Source organism: Ustilaginoidea virens, chromosome 3 (genome assembly GCF_000687475.1).
Source record: "Ustilaginoidea virens chromosome 3, complete sequence".
Taxonomy (NCBI): Eukaryota; Fungi; Ascomycota; class Sordariomycetes; order Hypocreales; family Clavicipitaceae; genus Ustilaginoidea; species Ustilaginoidea virens.
Window position 1 is genome coordinate 728,162 of NC_057318.1, and position 12,015 is coordinate 740,176.

Consider the following 12,015-nt stretch of genomic DNA (forward strand, 5'->3'; position numbering starts at 1 on the left):
TGTTTTGTTTTATTTTACTCGGTGCTACCGCTCTGGGGGAACTCGAAGTTGACGTTGCGGCCAGTAAGGCGGCGGTAAACCTCGGCGTAGGTGTCGAGTCTGTAGTCAACACCGACACGCTCCTTCTCGTCAAGGACAACCTTGAGAAGCTTGCTGCCGTCCTCCTTGGTACGGATGCGTTTGCCAACAATCTCGACGGGGAAGCAGAGATCGGCAAGGATGGCATCATGGACAGCAGTCAGAGTGCGGGAACGGGGACGCTTCTGCTTCTGGGTGTTGCGCGAACGGGCAGATCGCTTGGGGCGGGGCAGAATGCGGCGGGAGGCGAGGATCAAGACATGGCGGTCAGAGAACTTCTTCTCGAGCTCACGGGTCAGGCTATGATGAGTTAGCATCGGCATTCCTCCGGAGGTGTTTCTCGTTACTGGGAGGTAATATTCTTTGCTTGACCAGACTTACCGCTGCTGAACACGATGGAAGCCCTGCAGGGAAGGGACGGGGACAAAGATGACAACAGCCTTCTTGCCGTGGCCAACTTCGATCTAATCAAGACCCAAAGTCAGCATGCGAGCTCCAGGACATGACGCCTTGGACCGCTTCCCGTCCTGTTCCAATCAGAAGTCAATTGTACGCTGGCTCAAACGTGCGTCTCCCAAGCGATGAAGCTGAGTCTGTTCTTGGACAGTGCCACGTAATGTCATTACGTCAAACTCTCTTTTTGCGATTTTTTTTTCGGCAACCGTCGAGGGTCTCGCATCGCGGGTTTTCATCTTGGGAAGACGCTCATCGTAGCCATTGTAGCTGCATTTCTTTTGGAAACAGGATTTCGAAAGGTGGCTAGGCCGGGATCTGTGTTTTGTAGTTTCAGATTCTCACCTCGCGGGCAGAGACAAACTGCAGAGGTCGCAAGGCAACCTTGAGGTCGGCAGTGTTAGCCTCGAGATCGTACAGAGCCTGAGCAATTTGCTGCTCAAGCTCAGAGGGGTTCTGCCGCGAAGGGCTGTTGTGAGCAATCTTGTTCAAGGCCTGGGCGCTCATCTTGACTTGTGGTTGCACGAGGGTGATGGTGAGAACGACGGTGATGAAAGCTGTTTCCACAACCTGTTGAAGTTTTACTACCGCAATTGACAATGGCGGTCGCTAACGGGGGTTTCCAAGCCCTGACTTTTTGTGGGGTTCCAGCCTGTGAAGAAGCGGAACCATGCTAGCAGCCGCATGACCTTGCACGTGAGCGGGATTTGAAAGGTCATTGCCGTTCAGCATTTTCGCAACATTTATTTTAGAATCAACTTTCAGTTTCAGGTGTACTGGAGGCTTTCAAGTTTCACAGGTACTAAGGTACCTTAGGTACTCAACCATTGGCAATTGTGAACACCTCATTATCGTCACCTTCTGTTTCTTTTGCTCCAGTTTCTGTGCCATAGGAAAGTTTTTCATTTTGTATGCGGTCTCACGGTGCGGGTGCAGCCACGCAGAGATATAAAAGTCTTACTCTTGATCTTCTGGATTGCACGCCCGGATGGGTCAACTGGTCTTTTTCTTTTTATCATGACTCCAGAAGCTGGCACCGGTAAATCCAATGAATACGTGCAGGATTCTTTCCGCAAAATCGACTGATGCAGTGCCATGTTGCTCTCGCCAGGTAGCAGCTGCGCACTGCTCGGACAACGGGTTCCAGCCGGCTGCCAAGTCTGACAGCTGCAATGAAATTATGCGCGAAAGTATGAATCGACGCTCCTTCCCTTCTTGAGGCCGGCAGAGTTTTTTCTTGTTTTCAAGCAAGTCCGCATTCGAATCAGTACCGTTGCGTATTGTCACCTCGATTAAAAAGCATTCAACGCTCCCGTTCTCCTCCATCTTCTCATATCTCTTACACCCTTCCCGACCCTTGTCCTTCGTTTAGGCTCTATATACACGCCCCTTCCTTCAATCCGCGTGAGAACCACTCGACACGCTCATTGAATTCCCTGGAACACTAGATTGATTTTCTTTTGCGATTCTACGATGCTTGCCCTCTTGTTCGTCGTTGCCTACGGTATAGCCCTGGCAGTTTGTCAAAGCAGCCACGCCACCGCTTCTTTCGCGTATCAAGGATGTTCTTCTGTCGATCTATCCTGTTTTACGTCTCCTGTGGCTCTCAATGGTAGTCCACTGACCCCGGAATCATGTCAGACGGCTTGTCAAGGGCATCGATTCGCTGCCCTCTTTCCTAGGTACCTATGGTGCTCACTCCCAGAGTTCAAGTCGATGACTGACCCAGTATAGTGAATGCCGATGCGGAGACGATTCTGGGGTAATCAAATCAGTGGATGAGAGTGTTTGCAACTATGCCTGCATGGGTGATTCGTCCTATGGCATGTGTGGGACCGTCTGTCCAGACGAGGGACGGGGAATCGCGAATGTCTACATCAAGACCGAGGGGATTACCCAGGACCCTCAAACCCAGACACTGCCTACAAGTTCTGCAAGTGACGCATATGAAGATACTTGGACCTCGGCTCCATGTGCCTCCTCAGCACCCGTCGATTATACTACAGCTCAAGCTGAGGGAATGATCACCCCAGTTGGCTCGGCACCAGAGGTGCCAACGACTTTTACCTTTGTCATTACTTCGTCCAGCTCTGGCCCATGCGAAGAGTCCAACACTCCGGCATTGTCGTCAATGGCGCTCACTACACCCTGCCCATTGGAGGACACTTCGAGCACCACCGAGTCACCTCTCGTGACGGTTGCATCACAGACTACTACCACATGTGAGGAGGGGCCCTTGGAAGACAATGCCAGCAGCACAAACTTCCCAGAATCTACTTGTCAAGATTCAACCACTGCAAGTCCTCCGATATACACCTCTGGGGCACAGTCTGCAGCCTCATCTCCGACTCAACCGCAGCCGTACACATCTGAACAGCGGCCAACTGATCCTGCCAGTAATACCTCCAACCTGTCTACAACAATCCCAAGCTACTCTTCCGCGAGCACACAATGGGCACGTCCGTCCGACATTTTTGAGCCGAGTGGGCAGCCATCAGTGCCGGCACAGGTTCCTGGGTCAGACTCAACTCACAGTATGGTTCCGCCGCTGTCGACCATTGGAGGGTTGGCTCTGATTGCAGCAATCATCGTGTAAACGTACGGAGAAGATGCTGCTGCCTTCCGAGAGGCAGGTCACAGTCAGGAGCATCTCGTTTAGTACTTTTGGCACAGTTTTGGAAGTCACTTGATACCTGTAGTGAAAGTTGTGAGCCACGTAGCACCACTGGACGGGCGCCGTTATTTCTAGAGGACTGCAACGTAATGTATGTCGAAGCGTGTACCTAGCAACGAAATATACTTTTAGTGTCCTCAAAACAGATTGCGCAGAGTCGGGCAGCCGTGAGAGGCATCGCTTGTTGAAGGCAGCAAAAGCTAATTAAGTCCCTGCCTCATAGAGTAATCGGCATAGACATTCAGGGTACCTACCTACCTAACCTAACGGAGTAATAACTTTACTCACTGGTCAGTGCTCCGTCGCATCTTTACAAAGTTCCTGGCGTCTGGTAGTTGGTGGGGCAACGGCGGGGCTGTTTCCTCGCCCGCCCTACGTAATTGCGGTAATAGCGTCTGGTACCCGTGACTCGTCAAGCTCTTATTCATCACAAGCATTGCAGAGCAAAGTTCCAAGATTGGGATCCGGTGATACAGGTCCAGGATGCACTCAGGAATTTCGGGTAGGAAGCGCCCGTGGCAGATGTCCGAGGAGACACACTGACTGACTGACTTTTACATACTCCAGCCTCAGAAGAGCTTCAAGCCGCCTTCAACTTGCTACTAGCGTCGCCATCGACCTTTGGGCTGTTGGTGAGCATCCACAAAGAGTCGCTCGTGCCCGTGGCCAGTCTTCCATCGAAAGCGCCGTCGTTTGTCGACAATTTGCCGATTCTCCAGACGCACCTGCAACCCGACGTTGCACTCTATGTTCTGCTCCGTCGGTATGACGATGAACCCAAGTTCATTGCCATTACGTACGTGCCAGACGCGGCACCTGTCCGGCAGAAGATGCTGTTTGCGTCCACAAGGCTGGCCTTGGTGCGCGAGCTGGGCTCGGAGAATTTCAGGGAAAAACTATTCGTGACTTTGGCGCAGGAGTTGACCGAGGGCGGGTTCCAAAAGCACGACGCACACGTGAAGATCGCGGCCCCTCTGACAGCGGAAGAGCGAACACTGGGCGAGGTGAGGCGGGCTGAGCAGGAGGCCGGGTCCGGCACAGGCACACGAGAGATTCACCTGAGCAAAGGCTTCGCCGCGCGGGTGGCTGAAGACGCGACGGCTGCTCTGAAGGAGCTGGGGCGGGATGGCGGACGGGTAGTGGTCATGCTGGTCTGTTGGCCGAGGACCCAAAAGGAAGCCGCCTGTGCTGTTGTTCGCTAACTACCCAGCGGGGCAGAAAATCGACGCCGGGAAGGAGTCTGTCGAGCTGGTTCCCGAGGCCCCGCGCCCACGGTCAATCGCCGAGCTGTCCAAGGCTATCTCGACTGCGGAGCCTCGGTTCACGTTTTACAGGTTCGCGCACAGCCACGGCGGCGCGGAGCAAGCGCCGGTCTTGTTTTTCTACACGTGCCCGGTGACGGAGGGCAGCAGGTCCATCAAGAACCGAATGCTCTACCCGTTGATGAAGCGGGCCGTTCTGGAAACGGCGGAAAAGGAAGCGGGCTTGACGGTGGAGAAGAGGTTCGAGGTGGAGGAGCCAGGTGAAATCACGGAGCAATCCGTCATGGATGATTTGCACCCCAAGACGACGACGAGGTCGGGATTCAGCCGGCCTAAGCGCCCGGGGCGATGAGCAGAAAGCAACAAGTAGAGCTTCGACCTTGAGCAACCAGGAGTGGGATACGGCTGATGGTACAAGGTGTTTGATTTGCCTATGAAAAATCATGTCTGGATCTGGAAATATTCCAAGAGTGCGTAAACCAAGAAAAGTCGACAGATGAACCCCCTGATGGCGCAAATCTCTCATGCCAGTTAAAACGACAATGTCAACCCCCCCTAACAAGAACGTTGAATCGAGTACAAGACCGAAAAAATCGAGTCCATGACGGAAAGAGAGAGCACGTGTGCCCAGCGACTCATCAAATGCAGAGCGGTCTTTGGCGCCCTCACTTAAATACAATATGGCCGGCCACTAAACATTGGCGTCCGCCCATGATGGCCCATTCTCCCTAGCAAGACGCTCTCGGAGCTCTTTTTCTCATGCATCGACGAAGGACAAGGGCGAGAACAATAAGAAAGAAAAAGGAGGAAAATGTGCCCAAGAAGTAGATAATTATCCAGCACGTGCCACACTTACTCCTCAAACTGGCCACCCGCAAAAGACGGCCTGCTCCTTTCGAGCTTTTGTCTCAGAAACTCGTAGACGGTAAATGTGACGGCCTGGCCGGGAGCGACACGCATGATACGAGGGGTGATGCCCTTGTAGAAGGCGTGGACGCCTTCTTGCCTACCAAGACGGGTTAGCCAGCGATTCTGATGCTGATTCCTCTCCCGGCCCGCGTTTCCGCCCGAGACAACAAACGCATGGAGAAGAAGGGGCGGGAGAAAGGGGGGAAAGGGGGGGGGGGGGTGGAAATAATCATGAATGAAAAAAAAAAAAAAATGAAAAAAAAAACCAGAACGCACTTGAACATGTCGGCGGAAATCTGGGTTATCCTCGCCCAGGCGCTAACGCCAGGCTGGGCCGGCGTCTTCTGCAAGCGCGTCTTGATGGTGTCGATGGGGGCGTTGCTCAGGGGGCCCATGGCGCCGGACACGAGGCCGATCAGGGTGGTCTGCCAGCTGGGAAGGTTGGTGGCCTCGTACTGCGGCTGCCACTTCTTGAGCCAGTCCTTGAAGTACGAGTAGGCGGTGAAGTTGACGGCCTGGTTGGTGCCCTGGCGCAGGGCGGTCAGGCTGACGCCGCGGTAGAGGGCGCCGAAGCCCTCCTCGCGGACGACGGTGTAGAGGGCGTGCGCGGCGTTGCGGTACTTGGGGATGTCGAGCGGGTCGGCCATGGAGTGGTGCTGCGCCTGCAGCCGGATCTTGATGACCTCCATGGGGGTGACGACGGCGACGGCCTCGGTCACGCCGGCGGCCAGGCCGGCGGCGAAGGTGGCCCGGCCGGACACGCGGCCGCCCTCGTCGGCCAGCAGCTGCTTGTAGGCCTCGAACGAGGTGAAGCGGATGGCCATCTTGGGCACGATGCCGGTCAGCACGGCGCCGAGGCCCTTGTACAGGCCCAGCGGGGTCTCCTTGCGGACGATTTCCGCGCCCGTCTTGACGAAGCCTCGCTTGGGGGCGCCGGGCTGCCGCGCCCGTCTGGACAGCTGCATGCGGACCTTGATAGTGTCTGTTTTTTTTTTAATTTTATTTTCGCGGATTCCGCTCGGGACGGGTTGATCGCACGCGGTTAACCACCGACCACTGCTGTTTTTTTCTTTTTTATTTCATTTTGCTTCTTTTTCTTTTGCTCTTCTGCAGCTGCAGCAAAAGGACGAAACTCACCCAGGGGATGGCAGGCGAGAGCCTCCATCATGCCGGCACCACCTCCGGCTGCATCGACCGGCTTAGCGCAACGGGATTCCCGCGCAGGCGGCAGGGCCAAGAAGGGAGCGGGGGAGGACACCAACCGATCAGGTTGACGGCCGCGGTGGGCGGCTTCCTAGCATCGTTGGAGGGCATGTTCGACCGTTGAGCCCGCCTCGGGGGGATGCTGGCGAGCGTCTCGGGTTTTCCGGGCTTGGGGGGGGGGGGGGGGGAGGGGGCAGGAGGCGCGCGGCGGTTCTGCGTAGCAGGCAAGCTGTGACGGGGGAACGAACGAGGAGCAGGTTGAACGAACGGGGTTGGGAGAGAGAGAGAGAGATGCAGGCTTTGCTTTTGGAGACGGCTTCTGCCCGCGAGCGAGGTGGGCAGCCCTTAGCCTTTTTGGCATATGATTTCGGGCGCAGTCGGGGAGAGCGGTGCTTGGGCCCGCGCAGCCATGGCTGGGCCGGGCTGGGCTGGGCTGGGGCTGGCTCGCTTTGGCCGCGGCTTTTGGATCCGGGTTTCGAACGAACCTTTCGTTCCAGCCAAAAGGGCGTGTGTGTTTTGTTTGCAGCGGTTTTGGCGGGTTGCCGAGCGGGTCCGGTCACCTTGGCACCTGGCAACTGGCAACCTGGCTCGGCTAGCCCCGCTGCATGTGAAAACGCGGGGTGGCAGCTGGGTGGCAGCTGCAAGCTCCTTGCCGCGGAGCGGACGAAGCTGACATCACCGAGACGAGACAGCGCGGCCGAAGAGGCGACAAGGGGAGGGGGGCAAGGGGGGACGCAGAAGACGGAGGAACGGAGCGAGACACGGAACGAGACGGCAAAGACGACGCACGGGCGCGCCGGGCGAGCGACACGATGCAGAGGAAACCGCGCTGGGGAGTACAGGCCGCGGCAGAGGAGCTGGTCCTGGGACTGCCGGGCAAGCGGCTGGCGGTCGCGTGCCCCCCCCCCCCCCCCCCCTCGCGTTGTGCCGCCGTTTGCCGAGGCACAGCAGGCACCGGGCGGCAGGGCCCTGCGCGCTGTGCTACGTTGCTTGGTCTACGGGCGATGGTTGATGCCGTCGCCTTGTAAAGCTGGCAGGGAGCCGCTGCATGCATGGCGCCAACGCACTCGACTGCAAGCGAGGACCAGCCGCGAATCGCCAGCACGCCTGGTATATTTATTACACACATCGTGTTCCATTTTCCGCAAATCTACCGAACCTTGTTCCTACATCAACGCCGCAGGAAGCCAAATGTCCGTGCTGACCCCCGAACCCCTAACGCCGCCGGTCCTTGCCAATCGCCTTGATAGACGCAAAACCGCATATCCCGGGTGGCCAAATTCCATTCAATTTCAGATGCTTTGCGCTCAATGCAGCATGGTATCACAAACATCCCCCTCCCTCCCTCCCTCCCTCTCTCCCTCTGTCTCTTTTTTTTTTCTTATTTCTTTTGCAGTTTTCCTTTCAGCCGCTTCGTAGAGCAGCAAACGAGAGCGAAAACGCAACAGGCAAAGCTAGGCTGTCATGGACAAGAAGAAGGAGAAAACGATGGAATCGGAACAAGAGCTGGGTTGGTTGGCGGCCTGCGACCTGTCGCATTCTTGTTTCCGTCCAGTCTGGTGCAACTTTCTCCGTCTGACAAAGCACAAGGCGTCACGACGGTGTCCCTCGTTCTTCCAGCGTTTCGCCTTCGAAACTGTATAGGCGAACCTCGCCGTCTTCGCTCCCGCTGGCCATCCTGCTGTCGCTGAGTCCGACGCAGGTGACAGGCCCGGCGTGGCCAGTAAAGCTGCGCTCGCATTTGCCCGACCGAGGTTCCCAAATCTTGGTCATCGAGTCGTTGGCACCGGTGACGACGCGTAGAGTATCGCCCACGAGGCCCCATATACCTTCCACGTGCCCAAACATGCTCCTGATGCATTTGCCGCTGGCCGTGTCCCAGAGCCGAAGAGTGTTGTCCAGACCGCCCGTCAGCACGTACCGCGGAGGCAGAGGTCGGCTTGTCTCGTGGGTAAAGGCATAACCGAACAGGGCGCGCGCATCGGCGGGATGCTCGTCCGCCTGTGCGGGGGTGGCGCTCTCGTCGCTGTGCACGGATACTCCGTCCGTTTTGTCGTCGCTCGGAATTTCGTCGGGCTCAAAGTCCGGCGGCATGAGCAGCACCTGCTGCACCTGGCCCACGTGGCCACGAAACGTCTTGATGCACTGCTTCGAGTCCAGGTCCCACAGCTTCACCGTCATGTCGTCCGAGGCGGAAAACACGGTCCGCGACGGAGAGTCGATCCGGACATGGTTGACCCAGTCCGTGTGGCCCCGCAAGCAAAAGGTTTGCTTGTTGTCAAAGCTGAAAATCTTGACGGTTCTGTCAATGGACCCCGACGCCAAGGTGCAGCCGTCAAAGTGCACCGACAAGACGCCTTCGGTGTGGCACTGCAACGTGTTGAGACACTCGCCCGTCTGCCAGTTCCAAATCTTGATGGTCTTATCGAAGCTTCCACTAATCAGCTTGGAGTCGTCAAACTGCAGCGTTCGGACGGTGGATGTGTGGCCGCGAAGCGTTCGAATGACCTCGCCAGTCTCAATGTCCCAAATCTTTATCGTTGTGTCGTAGGAGCCCGTGGCCAGGATGTTGTGATCAAACTGCAGGCAGGTGATGCCGTTCTCATGCCCCTTGAACGTCTTGATGGTGCATCGGCCAGTCTTCCAGTTGAATCCAACCTTGAACCGGTCGCGGTAGACATCCTTCCAAGGGCGGAACTTGCGTTCCGTGTCGAGATGCGATCGCGAGTGGCTGGAGCCGTTTAGCCGCGGTCTCTTGTACGGGGGGTCCTCGGCGCTGGAGCAGGACCGCTTGCTGGACTGGCTTGGGGACCCTGGGTCGGTTTCGTTGGACTCGAGGGGCTTTTTGCCGTTCTCGGCATGATCTTGGCGGTGGTGGGCAGACTGATGTCGGCTCCAAGCCATCAGCTTCTTCTTTTCGAGAAGCGGCAGACCCCAGCCACACTTGGTGCATTTTCTATCAATGTGTTGCTCACACATTCTGTGCCAGACAACATCGTCATCGGCCAGGCTGCGCCATCGCCTGCTGACCTGAGCGGCTTTACACAGCGATACCGTGTCCAGGTGGCAAAGAATCTTGTAGGATAGCTCCGTCGGTAAGGCGGCCAGGAAGTCAATCTTGAGTTGTTCGTGGACTTCGCGAGACACCGTGGACAGCTGAGGGAAGCAGCATTGTGTTATGATGCCCTGCAGCATCAGTTCTCGCTGCTTCGAAGGCGCGGCGGAGAACAACGACCAGACGTGGGTGATGGCTTCTTGATCGGCGGTGGGCAAGCTGTTGAGCTCCTGGACAGCACGTTAGTAAAGAGGACGTTGGATGGGGTCGGCAAGCGGCTCCATCAGTGCACACTTACGCTTTGAATAAACCCCATCTTTGTCTCGTCGGCTGCTCGCCGACACTTTGAGTCGGGACGGTGCCGGTAGCAGAATTTGGTGTTGGGGTTGGGGTCCTTGACACGAGCCCAAGTCGTGGTGGGATTCTTGGCGCTCGTCTTGACCGTGTCCTTGCCTATGGGTGCGTAAAGGCCCGGGATATGCTCCTTCAAGAACGGGCTGACCGTCTTGACCACGAGCTCAGAGGCCATCTTCTTGAGACGGCTGTTGTCTTCTTCCTGGGGCCTCCTCCGATCGCAGTTGTCGCGGGATGGTTGCTGAGCACCACCGGGGTCGTCTGGTGAAGAGGTGACGTCGAGTCCGTCGGGCGAGGGTATCGACCATTCGTGATCCTGAGTGTTGGACGACAAGAGAGGGTTTTGCTCATTGTTGGAAGTTAGGGCCGCAGATTCATGTTGCTCGCCATGGCTGCTGAGGTGAGCAACATCTGTTGGGCTCATGGCGGCGGAAGGGAAGGGGCCTTCCGGGTCGAGTGGCGCAGCAGCAGGGAGTGAGGTTTTGTAGTAGTACGGCCAGCTGGGGCGAACATGAACATGGGTGGTTCCGGAAATTTGGTCCGTGTCAGGTAATGAAAAATATGGCGTGCTCTCGCAGTATCGCTCACCAGCTGGTCGACATGGGTACGAAAGGGCGATGGTTGAGCCAGGACCAGGTCGGCACTGCTGGATGGTATGGAGTTTAGTTTGAACAGACTGGACCTACTATGGAGTGAAGGTTTGCCGCAAAAGCGCCAGGAGTCAGAAGCACGCGGGGGTGGGCTTAAACCAGACTAGTTGGACGACTTGTGCCGGGCAGTACGGTGCCAATGTACCAGACCAGACCAGACCAGACCGGCTGTCGGATCCCCACAGTGCCCACCGCCCAGCTGCCCACTGCCCACTGCCCAACTGCCCACACTGCCCTCAACCCAAACCGTACCCACAACGCTCGTGTCTTTCGCAGGATTCTTTGCTTCAATTTTGTTTGCTCATGTGCTTACGGCTTATGAGAGGCGTCGCTTTTGTCGTGCCGCGGCCGTCTTTTATCCGTCTTTGTGTGATTCCTGTCATGCCCGATGCGCGCGCGCGCGTATCCCTGTCCCTCCTCCGCCCTCACCGACAGATGATGGGACCAACCCGTTACCCAACGCGCTGTCGGGACCCGAGACTCGAAACCAGGCTTGACTGGGCACTGGGCACTGGGCACTGGGCACTGGGCACTGGGCACTGGGCACTGGGCACGCAAAACAACAAAGCAAAAACTGAGCAGACAATGCGCTGGGCCGTGCGCATCCCGCACATGGGGTCATGGGGTCACGAGTACAGTAATGATTCGTAATGATTCTGACCTGTCACTGGCCGTCTCTGGCCAGTGGCGGCGGCTCTGTCCCCTGAATAATGATGGTACTGTACGTCCGTACGGAGTACGGAGTAGGAGGTGGGAACCCACCCAACAGCCCCCACAGCCCCAACAGCGGGGACGACCCGGGTCCATGATGCCAAGTTGCCGAGCCAAAGCCAAACCGGCCGGGCACGGCAAACAGCACCAAGCCTCGAAAACAACATTGGAACTTGAACTTGCCTTGCTGGCTACATGTAGGTCACTAACCTCCCCGGGCCCGAAAATAGCCCCCCCCCCAGGTTCGATGCAGCAACGCGCACCAAGCCGGCTCCGGCTCGTACCTGTCAATCCAGGAGAGGCGGAAGCGAGCTAAGAAATGACGTGCGATTTGACGCCCTGTTGCTTTGCGATTGCGCAATTACCTTGAAAGCCCTGCCCTGTGGGGCATCCTACCAAACCGAGCCAATCAAGCCGCAAACCACGGCTCATAATTGTCATCTCAGACGTTTCCCCGTCTGTCGCTCCTTCCCATTGGGGAGACGTCAACTCGCTTTCAGAATTTTTCTTCAAAATGACGAAATGTTTTGGACTTGGCTTCTGCTGTTGAAAGTTGAAACGTCTCTCACTGTCACCCAAGCTGAACGGACAGGTCTCCTCTCCGAGGCCGATGAAGCATTATCGAAGCCTTGTAAGGCGTGCTGCGCCTCGCCAGTTCATTGCAAT

The 12,015-nt window shown here is 56.8% G+C and overlaps 5 protein-coding genes across 5 annotated transcripts; 2 read left to right on the plus strand and 3 right to left on the minus strand.

Annotated features, from left to right (window-relative positions):
- Positions 1-14: 14 nt before the first annotated feature.
- Positions 15-1,038, minus strand: UV8b_03463 (uncharacterized protein; the record flags this gene model as incomplete). Its single annotated transcript, XM_043140961.1, has 3 exons — positions 15-378; positions 460-542; positions 877-1,038. 3 exons carry the CDS (start codon positions 1,036-1,038, stop codon positions 15-17), a joined length of 609 nt encoding a protein of 202 aa, XP_042996895.1.
- A 966-nt stretch (positions 1,039-2,004) lies between these two features.
- Positions 2,005-3,127, plus strand: UV8b_03464 (uncharacterized protein; the record flags this gene model as incomplete). Its single annotated transcript, XM_043140962.1, has 2 exons — positions 2,005-2,130; positions 2,261-3,127. 2 exons carry the CDS (start codon positions 2,005-2,007, stop codon positions 3,125-3,127), a joined length of 993 nt encoding a protein of 330 aa, XP_042996896.1.
- A 561-nt stretch (positions 3,128-3,688) lies between these two features.
- Positions 3,689-4,819, plus strand: UV8b_03465 (uncharacterized protein; the record flags this gene model as incomplete). Its single annotated transcript, XM_043140963.1, has 3 exons — positions 3,689-3,707; positions 3,773-4,356; positions 4,424-4,819. The coding sequence occupies 3 exons, from the start codon at positions 3,689-3,691 to the stop codon at positions 4,817-4,819; spliced, it is 999 nt and encodes a 332-aa protein (XP_042996897.1).
- A 500-nt stretch (positions 4,820-5,319) lies between these two features.
- Positions 5,320-6,690, minus strand: UV8b_03466 (uncharacterized protein; the record flags this gene model as incomplete). Its single annotated transcript, XM_043140964.1, has 4 exons — positions 5,320-5,473; positions 5,653-6,358; positions 6,514-6,561; positions 6,639-6,690. The coding sequence occupies 4 exons, from the start codon at positions 6,688-6,690 to the stop codon at positions 5,320-5,322; spliced, it is 960 nt and encodes a 319-aa protein (XP_042996898.1).
- Positions 6,691-8,172: 1,482 nt separating this feature from the next.
- Positions 8,173-10,412, minus strand: UV8b_03467 (uncharacterized protein; the record flags this gene model as incomplete). Its single annotated transcript, XM_043140965.1, has 2 exons — positions 8,173-9,864; positions 9,933-10,412. 2 exons carry the CDS (start codon positions 10,410-10,412, stop codon positions 8,173-8,175), a joined length of 2,172 nt encoding a protein of 723 aa, XP_042996899.1.
- Between the last annotated feature and the right edge of the window lie 1,603 nt (positions 10,413-12,015).